Source organism: Eubalaena glacialis, chromosome 10 (genome assembly GCF_028564815.1).
Source record: "Eubalaena glacialis isolate mEubGla1 chromosome 10, mEubGla1.1.hap2.+ XY, whole genome shotgun sequence".
Taxonomy (NCBI): Eukaryota; Metazoa; Chordata; class Mammalia; order Artiodactyla; family Balaenidae; genus Eubalaena; species Eubalaena glacialis.
Window position 1 is genome coordinate 116,661,653 of NC_083725.1, and position 21,308 is coordinate 116,682,960.

At 58.4% G+C, this 21,308-nt stretch overlaps 1 protein-coding gene across 5 annotated transcripts in view; it reads right to left on the minus strand.

The window, feature by feature from the left end:
- Positions 1-21,308, minus strand: part of PC (pyruvate carboxylase) — a 105,607-nt gene that overhangs the window by 12,404 nt on the left and 71,895 nt on the right. For 3 of the 5 annotated variants that reach the window (XM_061202119.1, XM_061202120.1, XM_061202121.1), the window contains 10 exons: positions 13,863-14,074; positions 10,394-10,529; positions 10,094-10,278; positions 9,356-9,521; positions 9,117-9,262; positions 8,877-8,994; positions 8,456-8,607; positions 6,463-6,581; positions 4,057-4,219; positions 1,750-1,932 (listed from right to left, as the gene is read on the minus strand). In XM_061202119.1, coding sequence (XP_061058102.1) covers positions 1,750-1,932; positions 4,057-4,219; positions 6,463-6,581; positions 8,456-8,607; positions 8,877-8,994; positions 9,117-9,262; positions 9,356-9,521; positions 10,094-10,278; positions 10,394-10,529 — 1,368 coding nt within the window. In that variant the 5' untranslated portion in view covers positions 13,863-14,074. The remainder of the gene's footprint in view (positions 1-1,749; positions 1,933-4,056; positions 4,220-6,462; positions 6,582-8,455; positions 8,608-8,876; positions 8,995-9,116; positions 9,263-9,355; positions 9,522-10,093; positions 10,279-10,393; positions 10,530-13,862; positions 14,075-21,308) is intronic. The other 2 variants (XM_061202118.1, XM_061202116.1) reach the window with 1 other exon arrangement.

Below are 21,308 nucleotides of genomic sequence, written 5' to 3' on the forward strand. Positions count from 1 at the left end.
CTCGTGGCTTCGCTCTTGCTGGACACCCAGGGGCAAACACCAAGGGGGACCACGCCCACATGGCCACTGCTCTAGTCCCCACCTCAAGGAGCCACAGTCATGGGGCGGCGTGCCCTGCTCTGCCTCCTCCAGGCCCAGGTCCCCGCCAGCCTCTGGCCCAGACAGGCCTCCTCCAGCCTTCAAACAACCACTGCTCCTGGGCATCAGCTGGGAGGAATCAGTGCTCCAAACATACTTCCGGGCACATGTGGCGCGGCCCGTGCACCCAGTGCTTCGAGGACATGCAGGTGCCCGGTTCCCGGTGCGGAGGGTGGGCGTGGCACCCCAGGCCCGCGGTGCTGCACCTGTGCTGAGGGGTGTGTGGCCCTTTCTGCCTAAGGGGGCCCACCTTGGCTCTGATGGCAGCCCAGTGAGAGTTGGCGCGATAAGGTGCGTGCGTACACACGTGGCAGGCCGAGCTCACACACTTGTATGTGTGCATGGCATCGACACACACGTGTGCCTGCCCGCCCAGCCCCAGAACACATACCTGGATGTGGCCCAAGAGAGATCCTGGTTTAAATAAAATGAAACAAGGTCTTCAACAGAGAAGAGCAGGAGAGCGTGAGCCCTGCAAGGGGCCGTGGAGAGAGGGTGGAGAAGGCACGGGGGTGGGGCGGGGGGGAGGGCAGGTGGCCTGCAGGGCTGCGGCGCAGGGTTGGCAGGGCCAGTGGCCTGGCGCAGGTGCACATTTGGGCAGGACGCTGGTGCCCCAGCCTGCTGTCAGCCTCCCACCTTCCTCGGCCCCTTCACGGCCCCCATGGCCCTGGTCTCCTTTCTCCACCTTCCAGCTCTAAGGCAGTGGGTGCTCAGGAGCCCTCCAGCCCGCATGACAGGTGGAGGGTCCTATGGCCCAGAGGCACAACCACGGGGGGGCCAGCCGGGGTCACCAACAGGACAACACAGCAACAGAAGCAGGCAGGCGAGGGGTGGGGTGGCCGGGCCCCCTGCACACCGGCCACCCCCCACCGGAAGCAGCCCCGGGACGCCGCGGTGGGAGACCAAACCCCCGCAGCGAGAAGCGGGTGGAGCACACGACGTCATGACGCGTCTCTGCCACGTGTGCAGGAAACGGCCCCCCGGACGGGAGCCCTGAGGCTCCTCACGGAAGTGCAGAGGCCCCGAGGCACGGACCCCGGGAGGTGGGCCGAGCCCCACAGGCTCCTCCCTCCCACGTGCTTTTTCAAAAGGCTTCTGCACCCTCGGAGCACCTGCCAGACACCGTGCAGCATGTCAGCAGGTGAGGGGAATGACGTGGGGCTGAGAGAGGACAGCGCTGCCCACGCGCCCCAGACCCAGCGCCGAGCCCGGACGCAGCAGGGCTGGAGCAGCCGAGAAGGAGAGGGCGGTGCGGAGGGGCCGTCAGCCACCCAGCTCCCCGTGTGCAGTGGGCAGGGGACGGTGTCCTCAGCACGGGGAGAGCATCCCCTGGGACTCTCAGATGAGGAGGAGAAGTGGGTCTGCCGGGCCGCCACCCTCCACAGGGGGCTGGGCAGCATGATGCCCGAGGGGCAGAGCCCCGTCCTTCTGCCTCTCCTGCCTTGCAGAGTGTCTGACGGCAGCGCCTGCCCAGGGAGTGCCCACAGCTACTCGAGCAGCGCTGGCCTCAGGGACAAGACAGTATGTGGCTGTGATTCCATCTCCAGCTATACACAAGTGACAGGGCCTGACCGAGAGGCCAATGGGCATCTCGGGCCTGCAGACTCTCACCTTCACGCCTCGGACTCTGAACTCGGCAAGGGCTCTGCTCATCTTCGTGGCGGCCGTGGGGTGGTCCTTGCCGTGGGCGATGACTTTGACCAGCAGGGAGTCGTAGTGGGGGGAGATGACGGCGCCTTGGAAGGCAGAGGCGTTGTCCAGGCGGATGCCCATGCCCTCCCCGCTCCGGAACACCTGCGGGGAGAGGCCAGCGTGGGCCGGCAGGGCGCTGAAGGCCGTGCACAGGTGAACCCCAGCTCTGGCTTGTGAAGTTCTTACTTTCTGCCAGCAAACCCAGGGGCACCCCACCGTGTGGAGGAAGGGCCACAGTCACCGCTCCCTCCTCCCCAAGAGGAGCAAGGGAGCAGGACAAGGGACGGGGAGGGCGTGCCCCGCCAGCCCCAGGGCTTGGCGCCTAGCACTCAGGGCTGATGCGGCGGAGCCTGCAGGGCACGGAGGGACCAGGGCAAGCAGGCCAGATCCCACCGACCTGCCACCCCGCCCGCCTGACCAACCCTCTTGCTTTTCAGGTTCATTCATTTGTTCACTCATTCATTCCACAGCACGTGTGCCCACCTCGTGCCAGGTAGTGGGGACAGAGCAGCTAAAACAGAGTCCCCTGCTCGCAGGGGGCTCCCAGCCTGCTGGGCGAAGGGGGCAGACAAACAAATGAGGAAGCACACAGACGGGTGACAAGGATGCTGCAGGACAGAGCAAGGCAAGCGGAGGCAGGCCAGGGGGCGTTTAACGTACGGTGTCCCCCCACCTTCCCTTCCTTCCAGATGGGAGGAGCCAGCGAGCGGATGATTAACACTAGGAACAGGGAGCCAGGCCAGATGCAGGGGGACACACAGGAGCCCACGGGCCCAGGAGGGGAAGCAGAGAGTGAGGGTCAGAGAGGCGGCTCATGGGGACGCACGGGGGCTCCAAACGGTCCGATGGGGGCAGGGGGCCACGGCACGGGGACAGGGGCTTGGGGCGTGAACATCTGTGGAGGGGGAGGGAGAGCCTGCACCCGGGGCAGGGGACCCATGTGCGGCACAGGTCAGGGAGACGGGGAGCGGGAGGGACAGCCCGGGGGGCTTGGGACACACGCTGCACCGTATTTCCGCGTCTAAGGGACACAGGCCCGTGTTCGATAAAAAGGAACTCAATAAAATATTTAAGGGTGAACACGTAGCTGTGAGCAGGAACTGTCAGCTAAAAATATTCTGTGGTAAACCAGGCTCGGAGGAGCCAGGCCCCGGAGGTGGAGGTGCAGGAAGGCATCACTGCGTCTCGGAGCTGCCCCTTCCTGGCCGAGGGCAGAGAAGTCGGAGGCCGCCCAGCACACAGCACTCTGGCCTTGGGGCTGGCCCCCACCTATGGACTTGGATCCTTCCAGAAATGGAATTTCGGCGGCAGCTCTGCCTCAAGCCGAGCAGCTCTATGCGGCTTTCAGAATCCAGATAGCTCCCCTTCCCTCCCCGGCCACCCCATGTCACTTGTCTCAGGAGCTCAGGGTCTGTCTCAAAATCACCCTCGCCCTCCTCCCTGGACTCCCGCATGCCTCCTGCTTCCTCAGAGGCTCGGGCCATATGGGGAGCAGTAAACCAGCAGAGCCTGTGACAGCACTGCTGACGTGCAGGACTGGAGGCATCCTTAGCTGGTGGCATGAGACAGGACCAGGGAACAGGAGTCCCAGCAGGCCAGAGGGCTCCTGCCTGCAGCGGGCCCAGAGGCTGGGGCGGGAGGGGAGGGGAGGGGAGAGAGGAGTGCCCAGGGGAGGGGCAGGGGAGCCCGCCCAGGCCCTCTCTCAGCCCCTGACAGGCCGAGCCTGCCTCTCAGTCTCCTCCCTGGCCCCCTCCATCTCCCCGACTCCCTCATTCATCCCTGATGGGTCCCTTGGCCCAGCCCATCCCCTCCACTGAGACATAACGGGCCCCAATCCCTTGCTGCACCCAGGGTCTCCCTCAGACTGAAGGCAGGACAGAAGCCAGCAGTGCTGCTCGGTGGGCAGTGAAGCTTTGGGTTCTTGTGACACGAATCAAGGGCCTGGGCTTCGTTCCCAGGGACCCTGCACTTGGCACCCAGCTGGTCTGCTCCCTGTTCCACGTGATCCCCCCCCGCTGGCCTTTCCGGCCCGTGCACATGGCAGTCTCTCCCGGGGAATGCTCTCCCCTTTAGTCCTGGACAGTGCCTGGCTCCCACGTACTCTCAGCCAGCTCAAGCCAGGGGCCTCCTTCACGGCCGGGCCCACAGGCTCCCTCGTGCCCCCCCAGAGAAGCGTCTGCAAGCAGGCCGAGACTGGTGGCGGGCTCAGTGGGAAGGCGGCCCTACCTCGATGCGGCCGGTGTCCGGCTGGAAGCTGCGTGAGGGGTCCTCAGTGGTGACCCGGCACTGGATGGCACAGCCGTTGATGCGGATGTTCTCCTGCCGCAGGCCCAGGTCAGGCAGGCTCCGGCCCTCGGCCACGTGGATCTGGGCGTGGACCAGGTCCACACTGCAGGATGGGGGAGAGCGTGAGGCAGGGGATGGGCGAGGGCAGCCCCGGCCCCGCCGCCCCTGCCGGCTGACCCTTCGGCAGCCTCCTCCCAACCAGACCAGGCTGGGAACCCGCAAGGTCTGAATGAGGAGAACGCGGCAGCCGGAGGGGTGGCTGAAATATTAGCATCTACCTGATCTTGCACCCCCTCCCAAACTACTCCTCCCCACGCTCTGCCCTACTCCTTCCCTGGGGTCTCTCTGTCCTCCTGCCTCCCCCAAACCCTCCCTTGGTCAAGCCTGGATCTGAAGGCTCAGACCCTCATTCTTAAGAGCGGTATGTGCTACAGGGTGTGTGCTGGGTGGGGCTGGGGGCCAGTTTGCAAGACGACAGGATTATAGTGAAGGCCAGGCTTGTTGAGATGGGGCCACAGCTACTGGAGGGTCCACACCGGTGGGCGCCATTGTGGTCAGGATGCCACCCTCCCAGGACCTATGTTGCAGCTGGGCTTGTCCCCAAGAAAGACCCTTCAGAGAAGATCTCAGAGTACAAAGCTCTCCAAATGTGCCTGGTTTTCTAAGCACACCCTCGCTGACTCCATGCTCCTAAGGACAGCAACAAATCTAAGTGGAACAGCTGTTAAAAAAAAACTCAAGGTTTTAAATTTATTGTCACTGAGGCTTGTGATAAGGACAGCCTGGGAACTACTACCCTGGCGGATCTTCCTCAGTGTTTCGTATTTCCTGCTAAACCACTCCACAGTAGTGAGGATGATTACCATGCAGCGCCGCATCTACACACCGCAGACTATGACTGTGCTCTTTCCAAGCTTCACCTCCACAGTAATGCTCTGAGAGTCACTGTCGTTCCCATCAGAGGAGGAGCCCGAGGGCCAGAGAGGCTGCAGCCCACCCAAGCTCTATGCAGCTAGTGACCTGGGAGGAACCTGCACCCCAGTCTGTGTCTGACATAAAACCTCTGCTCTCGAGCAAGCAAAGACTCCCATCCTTAACAGAACAGGCTCAGAACAGGCTCAAGATTGACGACAGTTTTACAGCAATGCAATGGGGAAAGTCTCACGGGGCCAGAGGGTGAGGCCAGAGCATGTGCCTCGACTCAGCCTTTACCTCGAGAGAGCAAGGACCCTGAGGCCTTCCGTGCACCTGCTGGGCAAAGGCAGGCGCCCCAGCAGCATCCTCAGTCTCAGGTGGGATCAGGGGTCGGGGAAGGAACTGTCCGAAAAGTTCCATGGTGAGATGGACTGGCCCAAAGCTAGGGTGTAACACTTAAAAGGCTCAATGTATGTATTTTGAAACAATGAAAGGCCATATTGATTGTTTATAAAATGGGCAGGTTTTTTTTGGAATGTCTATACGCAATGCTTGTGGGAGAACAAATTGGAACAAGGGATCTTGAAGGCTCTTTAGGTGAGATGTTGCTTATCCATTGCTCAGGTAATCCTACTAAAGGTGTCTGTCCTCAGAACTCTTCAGAGAGGTGGGCAAAGACTTAGGCCCAAAGATGTTAACTGACACACCCTTAATAACTACAAAAGCCAAACAACCTGATTGTCTAAAAATAGAGGAATATGTAGATAAGTTATAAAATACCCAGAAGATGCAATAGTGTGCAACCACTTAAAAGTATTTGGAAAGAATGGGAATGCCTTAGACAAATATTAAACTTTAAAAGTAGAATAAAAGTTCTATACAAAACATCTCATTTGTGTCAAACTACTTATATAGTAAATAAAGATGGAAAGAAACCAAAAGATTTAGTGTGGGCATAGGAGACACAGCACAGGGCTGGAGACGACCAGCTGTGTGACCTTGAGCAACTCTCTTAACCTCTCTGAGCCTCAGTTTCATCATCTGAAAAATGGGGTTGATTGGCACCTTCTTCCAGTGAGGTCGTGATGTGCAGCACACAGCACAGCCTGCCAGGAACCTCCTCAGCATCCTGTTTCTGAGGGGTGGGGTCCTGAGTCATTTTTATTTGCTCCTTTGTACCAATTCTTACAATAACCATGTAATGCTCTTATAATAATAACTTTCATAAAAAGTAAGTACCTGGATCCCTAAATATTCTCTACCCGTGAACAGTGAGCCGAGCTCCTGCTGCCCACTCCCTAGGAACCACCTGGTGTGGGTTTCACACAAGATGGGGGAGACGCCCCTTCCCAGCACTGCTCCCCGCCATTTGCAGCCGCGGGCTGGTCACGGAGGCTGCCCCCGCGCCACTGGGCCGACCCCCGTGCTCACTCGGTGATCTCCTCGGTGACGGTGTGCTCCACCTGCAGGCGCGAGTTGACCTCAATGAAGTAGTGCTTGCCGTACTTGTCCACCAGGAATTCCACCGTGCCCGCGTTCTCGTAGCCCACCTGTGGGGTGGCCGCATCAGCAGGGGCGCAGTGGTGGGAGCCCGATGGGGATGCAGGCTCACCCACTGGGCTGGTTCCATAATAGAACAGACTGCGGCAAACCCCGCCCCAACCGATGGCAGGCAGCCCACCAGCCCTGCCCCCGGGAGGTGAGAGCCCAAAACCCACAAGGGGCCCCCCGGCCTGGACATCTACCCCAGGCCTCCGCAGGAACCTCTGAGGGCTGCACACAGCTTGTCCAGGTGAGACACGAGCAGAAGCTCCTGTCTGGCCCAGACGGCGCCCTCTACCCAGCAGCTCCTCAGCTTTTGGGCACAGGCCCACCTGCGCATACCCTGGCCTCTCCTGGACCCTGCTTATTCTTAGAGGGTCTTCAGAAAGTTCCCCTCTACTTTACTCCATCATCACTTCTGGCCACTACCCAAAGAGATGCCATTTGAGAGGAACCAACAGATGAGGCTCTAACTCAAAATACAAGCCTAATTCTAGCTTCACTTCTGGTCCTACCAAAACCACAAACTAGACTTCACTCAGCTCCCTCAAATCTGTTCTGGAAGGAGACACAGCAAAAGCCAATAAATAAGACCAAACTCAAGGCAAGAATAGTCCTCTTATAAAGGAACCAAAATCTCAACTATAATCAGACCCTAATCAACGCCTCATGTTAGCTGTGGCTGGCTTTCCATTTGGGGAAGGTTACAGAAGCGTCCGTGGTCCGTGGGCACGGGCTGCCTGAGAGCCTGAGGGAGCCCAGCTCTGGAAGGAGAGCAGGCCCAGGGGCCGGCCTGGCAGCCGGGGAGAGCAGATCTGAAGAGATGTCCACTCGGGCCTCTGGGATGGGGAGGCAGAGGCGGGGGTAGGATGCCTGGCCTCTGAGTCGGGGTGGGGTCAGGGGGGCCCCAGCAGAACAGAGAGCAGGGTCCCTGCTGCAGCCTGGTCACACGTGGCAGGCACTTTCCCGGGCCGGCCTGAGGGCAGTCACCCCACATCCCTGCAGAGACAGGCGGAGGAGGACCCGGGGAGCAAATGGGTTGCAATAGAGGTGATGCAGGGGACAGTTAACAGTAAGCGAGGGGCTTCCCTGGTGGCCCAATGGTTAAGAATCCGCCTGCCAACGCAGGGGACACGGGTTTGAGCCCTGGTCCGGGAAGATCCCACATGCCGCAGAGCCGCTAAGCCCGTGCACCACAACTACTGAGCCTGCGCTCTAGAGCCCGTGAGCCACAACTATTGAGCCCCCACGAGCCACAACTACTGAAGCCCGCGCGCCTAGAGCCCGTGCTCTGCAACAGGAGAAGCCACCACAATGAGAACCCCAGGCACCACAACAAAGAGTAGCCCCCGCTCGCCTCAACTAGAGAAAGCCCACACGCAGCAACAAAGACCCAGCGCAGCCAAAAAAAAAAAAAAAAGAATAAGTGAGGAAGAGATGCCTGAATACTGTTCCTTAATCTTAATAGATGCCACTGACTCTCTCATTCCCTTTGTTCCAGGGGTTCGCTGGTGCTGCGCAGAAACTCAATCTGTGCAGAGGGCACTAAGGAGGGGCCAGTGGCTCTTTCCCTCCTCCTCTCAGCCTTTCTGGTCTCCAGGCTTGGCCTCTGGGCCCAGCGCCTCTGCGGCTGCATAGCAAGGATCCCGAGGGCCCTGCATCAGCCCTCAGTCCTCCTGCCCCCTTCCCGGAGCTGGTCACCCTGGGCCTCCCTGCTCTGCAGCAGCTGGCCCACATCTGGACCCCAGCGACCGCCGGCCGTGAGGCTTATGCCAGCAGGAGCTCAAAGCAAGCCTGCAGGAATGGGCTCCTTGTCTCCACATGGGGAGGAGCCCGTGCCCTTGGCTTTCAAACTCTGTCCCCGAGAGCCCCTGCCCTTCACCTGCTTTGCAAGTTTGACAGAGTCACTGGTGAGCCGGCTCCGAAGCTGGGGGTCCAGGTGGGCAGCAGGGGCGATCTCGACCACCTTCTGGTGCCGCCGCTGGATGGAGCAGTCTCGCTCGTACAGGTGCAGGATGTTCCCGTACTGGTCCCCTGGGGTGGAGGTAGACTGCGCTCAGCTCCTCCTGGGATCCAGACACCCATGAGCTCCTGACGACCCCTGCGCAAGCACTGTGGCCGCTCGGCACAGCTCCCAGCGGTGGCTCAGCCAGGACAGAAACGGGCACAACGGAGGCCTCCGGCCCGACCAGCATGGCCCCACAGCCCACCTTCCTGGGGAGGGTCTTCCTGAGGGAGAGCCAGAAGGAGCGGGGCCTTGGCAGCTGCCTTGCGCTGTGGCCCTGGGAACGCGCCCCACTCACCCAGGATCTGCACCTCGATGTGGCGCGGCTTCTCAATGAACTTCTCCACGAACAGCGCCCCGTTCCCGAAGGCGGCCAGAGCCTCCGAGTAGGCCCGGGTGTAGTTCTCCTCCAGCTCCTGGGAGCGCAGGCGAGGGCCAAGGAGACATTGAGTCCCAAGCTCTGCCGTGCACGGCCCCGCCCGCCCCCAGCACCCCAGTCCTTGTGCAGGTGGTCTCCCAGCCCTCAGCGCCTGCTCACCTCGTAGCTCTGCACGACCCTCATGCCGCGCCCCCCGCCCCCATAGGCGGCCTTGAAGATAATGGGGAAGCCGTAGGTGTTGGAGAAATCGTGAGCCTCGTGCAGGGAAGTGATGGGGGCGGCTGTACCAGGGACCACGGGGACACCTGGTGGGATACAGGCAGGTCAGGCCGAAGCCCGCCAGCAGCGCCCCCGCCCCGGACAGCCCCTCTCAGGAGCTGCGTGGCCCCCATCCTCACCTGCAGCGATGGCGATGGCCCGGGCCTCCACCTTATCTCCCATCTTGCGGACCACCTCAGGGCTCGGCCCAATGAACCGAACCCCGGCATCCTGGCAGGCCTGGGCAAAGTCTGCTCGCTCTGACAGGAACCCGTAGCCAGGGTGCACAGCATCCACGTTGTTCTCCTGGCGGGGGGGTGGTGGCGTCAGAAGAGTGGAGCTCCCCTCAAAGCCCTTCACAAAGGCCCGCCCAAACCCTGCAGTCCTCATGCCTGCCCCCACTCACTTGCTCCATTCATTCACTCACTCATTCGCTCACTCACTCATTCCTTTACTCACTCATTCACTCACTCATTCCTTCACTCACTCATTCACTCACTCATTTGCTCACTCACTCATTCCTTCACTCACTCATTTGCTCACTCACTCATTCCTTCACTCACTCATTCCTTCACTCACTCATTCACTCATTGACTCATTCCTTCACTCACTCATTCACTCTCACTCATTCCTTCACTCACTCATTCGCTCACTCACTCATTCACCCATTCCTTCACTCACTCATTCACTCATTCCTTCACTCATTCATTCACTCACTCACTCAGTCACTCATTCATTCACTCATTCATTCGCTCACTCACTCACTCATTCATCCCTTCACAGGGACTCACTGCCAGTAGTGTCAAGTTTTGGGGGGGCAGGCACAGGACCCAGGCCTGGCCCTCAAGAGGCCCCCATCCCAGCCCAGCCCCGCTCACCTTGGCCACCTTGATGATGTCTGGGATGTGCAGATAGGCCTGCACCGGGGCGAGGCCGCGGCCGATGAGGTAGGCTTCGTCAGCTTTCTGTCGGTGCATCTGGCCAGTGTCCTGCTCCGAGTAGACAGCCACGGTGCGGATGCCCAGCTCCGTGCAGGCCCGGAACACGCGGATGGCGATCTCGCCTGGGGCCGGGGGTGGGCAACAGGATGGGAATTTAGATCCCCGGGTCCTAAGAGATGCAGAAACAGGGGCAGGGAGCTGGGGCAGGGGCTGGACGCTGGCTCCCGCTGTGCTCACCTCTGTTGGCCACCATGACCTTCTTGATGGGCTTGTATTCCAGGCGCCGGACACTGGGCGAGGCAGCGGGGGCAGTGGAGGTTCGGCGGATACCTAGGAGCCTCAGGCCCCCACGGATAGTTTGAAACTTCAGCATCTAGGAAGGGAAGTCATGGCCAGGTTAGAGAAGCCTCAGCTCGGAGGGTCCCCAGGAAGAGCGGGGGTCCTGCGCCAGCCTCCCGGCAGCCCCGCATGAAAGCCAGCACCACTGCTGCCTCGATTCCTCCCTGCGGGGCTGAGTGACTATAGGGAAGGGAGCAAATTCACACCCAAATGGCACCCCAAGCTTACCCTAATACTCTTATACTCACTATAATTTCTAAAGCACCGCACTTCAAGCTTTTAAAGCAATTTCAGAGACCAGCCGGCAGCCCTGCATGACCACGGTGTGTGATGTCAGTGTCCCCTCTGCTTGGCACAGCTGTCCAGGCAGCCCCAGACTTTAGAACCTTCATGCCCCACACTGACCCCTGCGTCCCTCCCTCAGGGTTCCGTCTGGCTGGGCAGGGAGGGTGACAGTGGATCTCCCCAGGAGCGAACCCGCATCAGTGTGCTCTCGGGAAGCACAGCCTCTGCTTGGTTAAAATGCAGATTTCTTCAAACTGCAGAAACCTTCCTTGCTACAAGGGCTACTAAGTAAATTAGTCATGAAACCCAGCTGAGGGCCACTCCTTCCGCTTAGAGGAGTCAAATTCACAGAGACAGACAGTGGGAGGGTGGGGGCCAGGGGATGGGGGAGGGGATGGGGAGTGTTTAAAGGGGACAGAGTCTCAGTTTTGCAAGACGAAAAAGTGCTGGAAATGGCCAGTAGTGATGGTTGCACAACGATGTGAATGTACGTATTGCCAGTGAACTAACTATACACTTAAAAATAGTTAAGATGGCAAATTCTGTTATATCAATATATATTTTATCACAATAAAAATAAATTGAGGGCAATTTACATCCCAGAATGTAGAACATCTTCAGAGGTCAACCACCCGCCTCATTTACAAATGAAGAAAACCAAGGCCCAGGCGAGCTTTAAGAAGTGTGTTCAAAGTCACACAGCTGTTGCAGCAGAGCCCAAACTGGCATTCGGTCCTTTACCCCTGCTCCGGTGCCTTTATCCAGCTAACCACGTGAACTATTTCTTAGTAAAGTTTAAATGCTTGACTCAACCCTTTTGTTTTAAGTAAGGAGCACAAAAATATATATATTTTTATATATAAGAACCTCAGCATATTATGGCCAACAAGATGGATAAGGGGAAATAAAGACCAAATAGAAAGACAAGAGAAGAAAAGAAATAAGGAAATAAAGAGAAGAAAGAGAGAAGAGGGAAGCCCTCAGACCAGGGGGGAGAGGGCGGCCGGCCGAGCATCAACCCCGCCAGGCACAGCACCAGGCGAGGGCGGAGAGAACAAGGCAGGAAGGCCTCGGCTCTCACAGGAGGCAGACCCAGGGAAGGAGAAGAGAAAAGGAAAAAAACAGACAGAAATAAGGTCCTTTCAGATCATGACTAGTGCCCCGAGGGCAAGAAAACAGGTAACATTTTGTGAATTAGCGGGTGGGGGGCTGGATATTAAGTGGGCCTCTCCGAGGAGGGCACAGACGTGGGGACCTAAATGGAGGAAGCCGCAGCCACACACAGATCTGATCTGCAGGGAACGCACCCCAAGCACAGTAACAGCCATGGCCAGGGACCCGAGGGAAGAAGGAGCTGGGTGTGTCCAAGAAAGATCCGGTCTGACAGCTGGGGGCAGGGACACCACGGCTGAAGGTGGGACGGGCCAGGCTGCCGAGGCCTCTGGGTGCGTCCGCCTCTCATCCAACATGGTGGTGGAGGGCACGACCTGCTGCGTGTTTGGAAAAGATGCCTGGGTTGGGAGCAGCGAGGACGGAAAGAGGGTGCACGTGTGGGGCTGTGCAGGGGCTGAGACAGAGACAGCACCTCTGACTGGGGGGGACAGAGGGGGTGGGGAGGTATTTGGGGTACAACAGGCTAGATTCGCTGAGACCCACTGTGGAAGATGAGGGGAAGGAAGAAGCCCAGGATGGGCGACTGGAAGTGCCTCCCCCACCTCGGGAGAGACCAGACTGGGGGTGGGGACGGGCTGCCGAAGAGGTCAGAGCGGGGCAGGAAGCCTGGATGCTTCAGCAAAAGGGTGGGGTTGGAAGCCCTGGGCCTGGGGTAGATCTGCTGGGGACAGAACAGTCAAAAGAGAGGAGCGGCGGGTGCACCAACGTTGAGTCTGGATGAGGAGCAAGAGCCAGCGAAGGAGGCTGAGGGAGGAAAGCCAGGAAGCGCCGTGGGGCTGGGGCAGAAGCTCTCAGGAGTTGAGAGCCAACAGGGGCAGAGGCGAGGGTGGGAGGTGGGCGCCCGGGGTCCCACCCAGCAGTGCGAATGTCAGGGGTGGGCAGCAGCCTCGCTGGGCTCTGGCTCATCTTCTAAAATGGAGCACACAGTCCTTACTTATTAATACAAAGTGGACGAACCTGGCAGACATCCCAGTAGGCGCCATGCAGGTTAACATCATACCAGCAGGAAACGGCCATCACGTGCCTCCTGACGGGCGGCCAAGAAGGACCTGCGGGTGTTCCTGCCACAGATGCCCAGCCTCAGTCTAATCGGGAGGCAACACAAGGCAAACCCAGCCTGAGGGACGTTCCACCAAACCACTGGCCTGCACTCTTCACACGTGTCAAAGGTCATGAGGGACAAAGACTAAAGAACTTCCAGGTTAAAGGAGACTAAAGAGCCATAACAACGAAATGCACATGTGCTCCTGGATTGGATCTTGGATTTCAGCTGCAATAAAGGCCATTAGGGGGACAACTGACAAAATTTAAATAAGGTCTGTACGTTAGAAACAAGTATTGTGTCAATGTTAATCGTTGTACTGTGGTTACTTTAGAGAATACCCTCATTCTTAGGGAAAAAACACTTAAGTGTTTAGGAGTTTAAGGGCATCATACTTGCAACTTACACTCAAATGGTTCAGGGAAAAACATGAGAATAATGAAGCAAATGTGGTCAACAGTGTTTGGGAAGTTAGGGTAAGGGGTGTGAGAGAATTCTCTGTACTGCTTCTGCAGCCTGTCTGTGGGTCTGAAGGAAATAAGCCATGCTCCAGCTGACGCCGATGGAGGAGCTACCCCAGGGAGCCCCCGGGACCTGCTCACAGTTGGTGCCAATGTACCAGCTGGGCCTCAGAGTGGAAACATTTGACTCCCACACCTTTCTGAAAGCCAGTGAACTTCAGGTGCTATCCTGCTATCTCCCCCTCACAGGTCTACTGGCAGCACCTAATCCTCTGCACCGGCTTCCGGATTCAGACACCCACCCACTAGGAGGGAAGCACTTTCCCAGCGGAGCAGCCAGAAGCAGGCAGGCCCTGGCGGTCGATGGCGCACACCCCGGGGAGCAGGTGTGGGATGCAAACCTCACCCTCGTCCTGGGCACCAGATGCCTGCTCTGCTCAGGGCGGCAGGAGGGATCTTCCTCACTTATCTACAGGTGAGCAGCCTTACAGCTGGTACCACTGGCACGGAGATTCTCCATCCTCCAGGGACGTTTCAACTATTTCCAGGGAGGCACGCTCCTTTTCCCCCGCTTGGGTGGGTTTACTCCTGAGGACGCCTTAGGCACTACGCATTGTCCTGTGGATAAATAGACATTTCTGTCCTCTCCCCAACCACACATGCCCCTGTCCCTTTTCCAGATAAAGAGAGAGATCCCTGGAGGTTATGCCCCCAGGCTGGGTGCCAAGTGCCTCCCTAGCTCAGTCAGCAAACAAGGGAGTCTGAATTATCCGGCCTAAGAGACCCACACACATTTCTTCATTTGACCCTCACACATGCTCTAGACAGCAAGGGCTTCCCTGGCGTCCCACTTTACAAACCAAGAAACCAGGGTCTGGGCACTGGGTGGCGGAGGTGGGGGGGGTCTGAATGCCCCGGAGCCCCCTGTCCTGTGCAGACGGAAGCAAACATCGGCCTGGACTTGAGACCTGAGCAGACCCTGGGGTGCGGGAGTGAGCAGGCAGATGTTTATAGAAGGGGAAAGGTCACGGTCCTTCGCTGAAGTCAGAGCAGTGGGGAAAGTGGGCAGAGGGCAGCCACACCCACCGGCTGGCAGCCCAGTGTGAACCTGGAGTCAGCAGGCCTGGGTCTGGGCACCTGAGGCCTCATTCCCTCCTCTGTAGAAGTGGCTAACACCACCCCAACCTCAGCAGGTCGTCCTGTGGATCACTGAGCAGGGGCCCTGACCGCCATGCCTGGGCGATGAACGTGGCCGCCATCGCCATCTTCCCACTGGCCTTTCCTCCCTGATGAGTGCGGGGCACGAGAAGGAACCCCCGGCTCTGGTGCCCACACCCGCAGGGCTCTCATTCCCGCCTAAACCAGCGATGCGGCCACCCGCCCAGTGGCTCTCGCTGGACAAGGGCCGGCACATGCGCACACGGAGAGCGGACCGTGTTCTCAGGTGGGAAGACCCACACCCGACAAGAGAGCCCCGGGGCACTCACCCCGCACCAGCCAGGCACCCAGGGCTGCTTCTGCCCAGGGAGGCCATGCCATCCGCTCGGCCTGAGTCACTGGCCCAGGGTACAAAGTTCTCCCGCCCCAGACTGCTGGAGGCAGGGACGGCTGCCAAGGCTGAAACTGGGGGAAGGGGCGCCCCGGAGCAGGGGAGGCAGGGAGGCTGGGTCACGCAGGCAGCAGGAGCTTCACAGCCCAAAGCCTGCTCCCCGATCCCCAAGGACGGGGAAAGAGCATGAAGGAGGTGTTCTTTTTTAAAAAATTAATTAATTAATTAATTAATTTGGCTGCGTTGGGTCTTCCTTGCTGCGCGCGGGTTTTCTCTAGTTGCGGCGAGCGGGGGCTACTCTTCATTGCGGTGCGCGGGCTTCTCATTGCAGTGGTTTCTCTTGTTGCGGAGCACAGGCTCTAGGCATGTGGGCTTCAGTAGTTGTGGCTCGCGGGTTCTAGAGCGCAGGCTCAGTAGTTGTGGCGCACGGGCTCAGTTGCTCCGCGGCATGTGGGATCTTCCCGGACCAGGGCTTGAACCCGTGTCCCCTGCATTAGCAGGCGGATTCTTAACCACTGCGCCACCAGGGAAGCCCGAAGGAGGTGTCCTGAGGCAGGACACCAGCCGGGAGCAGGACAGCGGACTTCCTGCTGCCCCTGCAGGTGAAAGGCACAGAAACGTCAGCCAACAGGCAGAGTGGGGTCTGGGGAGGCTGGTCAGACGGGGCCCTTGTAGATGCCCGAGGGCACGGGTCACACTGCCCCTCAGAGCCTAGACACAGCCCTGTAGCTCAGTTCCCGGCTTAGTCGCAAGCGACCCCCACCCCCTGACCCCGCAAAGCCAGGCTTGGGTCCTGAGGACCCAAAGGTGAATAAAAATCCTGCTGCGTTCCCAGGCCACCTCAGAACTTGGTTAACCCAGCACCCAGCCTTTTCCCTTGTCAAGTCCCACTCCCCTCCCAGACCTGAAACCCAGGGGGTTCGGCTGCCTGGTGCCTCCTAAGGCCTTTCCAGAATCAACTTCAGCTGGGAGAAAACCTGCAGGACAGAGGTGGACCACCTCACAGAGGCCTCCCTTCCAGGAAGCAGGCCCTTCGTGGGTCGAGTGTGTGATGCATTCACTCTGGCTGTGTCGAGTCTGAGGGTCCGGGGTGGGCCGAAGGAGGAGCGGAGTGGGCGGATTCCCGCTCGGGGTGGCGGAGGCGGGCAGGCAGGCACCCGGTGAGGCCCGGCCGCAGCAGCCCAGCGCCTGAGGTGTGAGCGTGGCCAGGCCTCAGGGGACCAAACTCCCTTCTGCAGCCCTCCTAGAGGGGATGCCTCTGGCATTCAACGGGACCCCCGCCCTGAGACCAAACTCTGGCATCCTGGAGTGACCTGAGTGCCAGCCCCTCCTCACAGCGCCACGTGCGCAGAGCACTGGCCTTCCCGCAAGCACCGTTGCAGGTAGCATCCTCGTCCCCTCACTGCAGGGCAGAGCACAGGTGACGGCACCGGTCACAGGAGGGCGGTGGGGGCAAGGCCCAGGCTCCCACCATGGGTGCCACACTGTGCCTTGCTTTTGGGCTTTCGGTTGCGGGATGGGAACCCAGAAGTCCTCAAGGTCGTTGGCAGTTTGGCTGAAAATCTTCCTTAAAAACGCCGAGGCCTTCGTTAACCAAACCCGATGCCCTGGGAAGCCCTCGTGTTCTGTTGCATCAGCTGACCTTGCCCAGGGGAGCCACAAGCCTTCAGCGAGGGCAGCTGCTCTGCGGCCGGACGGATGGGACTCCCCCACTGGCTGGGTTCCCCCGGGGGGGGAGGCCCCTTGGAGGAGCCAGGGCACAGCCAGCCTCCGGTCACCTGCCTCGGGGACGCCACTTTGCCTTGCTCAGTGCCAGTGGCACACGTGAGCAAAAATCTCCTTTTCTGACCTCAGAGATGGGGGAGTGATGAGCAAGAGAAAAGCAACCGCCACCGCCCAAAGATCCCTTACCCGGTTTCCTCTCCAGAGAGCCGACAGGCCCAGAGAGGCCCGTTTGCTATTTTTGCAAATGCCAGCTGACAGATCCCTTTCCTTGGCCCCGGGTTGTGCATTAGAGACGGGGAGGAAGACGGCTTTGACTCTCACTTGGGACATGTAAACAACGCCAGCAAGAACGAGGCACAGGGAGGCGGGGAGTGTCGGGAACACCTGTTTCTCCCCCGCTGCCTCTCAGCGTGACTCCACAGACAGTCTCAACTTCTCTTCCAGCTTCAATCCTCCCCCCAACACTGAATGGATAAGCTCAGTGTTCTCCTTCCAGAAGGGAGAGGTGACGATTCAGTCACTAGGGTGCTGACAACAACCTGGGGCACGAGGCAGGGGGAGGTAGCGACATCGTCTGCCAGGCCCGGTGACCTGACCTGCCCCTGCGGCTGCTACAACATCCAACACTCGCCAAGCTCCACCTCCATGCCAGGCCGGTGCCAGCAGGTGGGGACACAGCGGGGACCAGCACACCTAGCAGAGTCTCTACTCTTTCCCAGGCACTGGGTTCCGCACGTACTAACTCAGATCAGCCTCACAGCTGCTTATCACTCCCTTTGACAGAAGGAACCAGGCATAGTGGGATTAAGTCACACTCAAGGTCAGCCAGCAGGGGCAGTTCTGAGCCCACTCTGTTCGTCTCCTTCTAGAGCAAGAGCGCTGACCCATGAGGGCGTCCTCACCTAACTAAAGGAATAAGTTATGGCCTTCATCAGAAGCACAGCGTGACAGGCACTTGGAAACCAAAAGCCAAAACCCCACTCCTGATAAAAATGTGTTACTGCCTGAACTCCGGCAGGGCCACCAATGGGGCTCTGCACTTCTCACCAGGGAGCAGGCTAACAGTGCCAGCAATCATGTGTCCCTGATGAGCTAGGGCAGTTTCAATTCATCCAATAAATCATCAAAATGTCACTAGAGGTCCCATTACTTCAGACCTAAACTACCAGGCTGCCTCTTGCAACCAAGAGCAGCACAAAATTCCACTGTCAAGCCATCACCATCCAAATTTTGGTCCAGACGATAAAGCCACTGGGCTCAGGGTGGACGTGCTCTCAGCCAGAGCAGCCTTGCTGGAATCAGGGTAGGAGGCCACTTGAATAGCTGTTGTAGCCAAGCATCGGGCCCTGGAATGTTCCTTCGAGGATCTGTATTGCTTCCACCCTAAATATCCCTGTTCTTCACACAGCAGCTCCTGCGGACTCAGAGGGCAACCGTGGGCAGGAGGCACAGAGGAAAGGAAAGCCGTGGCCCTGCTTTGGGGGTGGCTGGCTGATGTGTTAGTTTTGGAAGCCCACAGACTGAACTGCCCGCCCCCAGTCCCCAAGTCCCTGAGCACATCCATCTCAGACGTGTGTTGGAGCAGCCAGATGGGGTGAGAAGAAGGGAGAGTGGGTCAGAAACAGGCCCCAGGAATCTCCAAATTAACTAGTGAGGCTCCTACACAATTACTTCCTACTACCCGCCCCCAGCACTAGCACCTCCACCAGGCTTTATCCCCTGCCCCCAGCAGGCCTCAGTGGCTGGCTGCAAGCAAAAGCAGGTCAGAACCAGAAAGAAAGAGTTCTTGGTGGAGGACTCCACGCTGTGGCAGAAGCGAGCCTCTGATGGATGGGGCTGCTCTCGGGGAGCCTTCCTTCCAGGCAGCTCCGCGCTGTCCTAAACGTGTCCGATGGTGGCCCGGGGCTGGAGGCCAACGGGGACAGATGAAAGGGAAAGACTCTGCCTGACTTTCAGGGCTGCAGCGACTGATATCAAAGCGCCCAAGAGAGGACACACCAAGGCCGAGATTTCTGAGTAGGGGGAGCTGAAGGGAGGACACGAGAAACAACGAAGGTGACAGATGAAGAAGAAAGGGGCACGAGAACATCAAAGGCAGGAAGAGACTCGGAGAGGAAACAGCGCGGGGCCTGGGGCAGCACAGCCCGCCTCCCACCCTGAGCGGCGGGGCTGCGCATCGCCCCTGGCAACCCTCGATTTAGGCGGCAGGCAGAGGGGAGGGGGGGAACAGCGGCACCTGGGACCACGGGCCCTGCGTGGGCCGAGGGGATTTGTGGACTGGGAAATGGAGGAGGCTCAGAGAGAGAGGCACATGAGGACTGATCAAGGCCCGCAAGGGAGTGGCAGGAAGTAGAGGGTGAGGAGGGGGCCCGGCGGGCACAGCAGCGGCTGCCCCGTCCCAGCCTCATTTGAGGGCAGGGAGACTTTCAGGGCAAACACTGCCCCCTGGTGCAAAAGGAGTGCTACTGCCAACCTGCGCACGCCTGCCTGGGGACCTGAACGTCGGGCCAGGCTCACAGCGGGAAGGCCACTCGTGCGAATTTCTCCACATCCTTTAGGTCCCACTCAGGAAGGCCTTCCTGGACACCTCCACCTCCCCAGCCAGCTCAGACACCCTTCCTCGGGAGGCCATCTGTCTTCAGCGCAGCTCTGTCGCTGTCCCTGCCACACCCCGTCCTCCTGCTTGTGGGGGTTCTCGGTGAGGTCGTGTCTGTGTCCTCAAGAAGGAGCACTTAGCGCTTCCCTGGTGGTGCAGTGGATAAGAATCCGCCTGCCAATGCAGGGGACATGGGTTCGAGCCCTGGTCCGGGAAGATCCCACATGCCGCGGAGCAACTAAGCCCATGCGCCACAACTACTGAGCCTGCGTTCTAGAGCCCGCGTGCCACAACTACTGAGCCCATGCGCCACAACTACTGAGCCCGTGTGCCGCAACTACTGAGCCCACGTGCCGCAACTACTGAAGCCCGTGCACCGCTACAGACCAAACACAGCCAAAAATAAATAAATAAAAAATAAAGAAATTTATTTGTAAAAAATGAAATTAAAAAAAAAAAAAAAGGAGCACTTAATGTTATAACGATTCGCTGACCCATCTCACCAGACACTGTGAGGACTTGGCGACGGGATTCTCGGTCTGTTTTGTCCCCCACTGTCTCCCTAGCACTCTGCCCAGTGCCTGACACCGAGATTAAATGTCTGGGGAATGAATGAGTGAATGAATGAATGACTGCTCCAGGCCACATGAGCTTGCAGAGTACTGTGAGCCCAGAAATACTGTGGAGCGCCTAGACAAAGATGAATAAGGCATGGCCCTTCCTGGGAGCAGCACACACAAGCTAAAGGGACACACAAGTGTCCCTTACACACAGATAAGAGCCCAAAGTGTTGACAAGGAAGGTCAAAGGGGCAAGGTCAGCAAAAAATACCTCCCAGCCTGAGGGTGGGAACCAGGACAGCATTTCAAGGCTGAGAGGGGTGACAGGCACTAAAGACTCAATTCTAACCATGGCTGGACAAGGCTTTGCAGGGAGACAGACACCAAAACACAGCAGGCACGCAGGTGGTCCAGAAAGCTCCCTGACACCTTCGTGGCACACCCACCCCAGCTGGCGAGTCACATAGGACCTCGTCCCCACTCGCTCACTCAGGTCACCCCAGTTTCAAGGTGGTAGGAAAGTGGACACCAGTGTATGGGCTGAATTTTGTTCCCCAAAGAGATACGTGGGAGTGCCAACCCCCAAGACCTCAGAATGTGACTTTAGTTGGAAAAAAGGTCTTTTTTTTTTTTTTTTTGGGCTGCTCTGCACAGCATTCAGGATCTTAGTTCCCTGACCAGGGATCAAACCCATGCCCCCTGCAGTGGAAGTGCGGAGTCCTAACCACTAGACCACCAGGGAATTCCCCAAAATAAGGTCTTTACAGAGGCAATCAGTGAAAATGAGGTCACTAGGGTGGGCCCAAATCCAATATGTTTGGTGTCCTTATAAGAAGATGAAATTTGAACATAGAGACAGACACACGCAGATGGAAGACCATGTGGGGACACACAGGGAGAAGACAGCCATGTGCCTGGAGAGAACGCCAAGGATTGCTGGAAACACCGGAAGCTGGAAGAGATAAGGAAGGATCCCCCCCTAGAACTGTCAGAGGGAGCGTGGCCCTGCCGACACCTTGATTTTGGACTTCTGATCTCCAGACTGTGAGACAATAAATCTCTGCCGTAAGCCATCCCGTTTTTGGTTCTTTGCTATGGCAGCCCTAGGAAACTAACAGACCCACGTTCCCCATAAATGACCAGAACCTACAGAGACCCTAAAACCAGGGGCTGGGGAGCATGGTGTTAAAAACACCCCCTTGAGAATTCCCTGGTGGCCCAGTGGTTAGGACTTCACACTTCCACTGCAGAGGGCATGGCTTCAATCCCTGGTCAGGGAACTAAGATCCCGCAAGCCGCACAGCGCGGCCAAAAATTGTTTTTAAAAATAAAAAATAAAAACACCCCCTTCTCTCACCCGCTCATCCTGAAGCAGGCCAAGCGGGGGCCTTCAGAGCACGGAGCTATTTACGGCTGTGATCA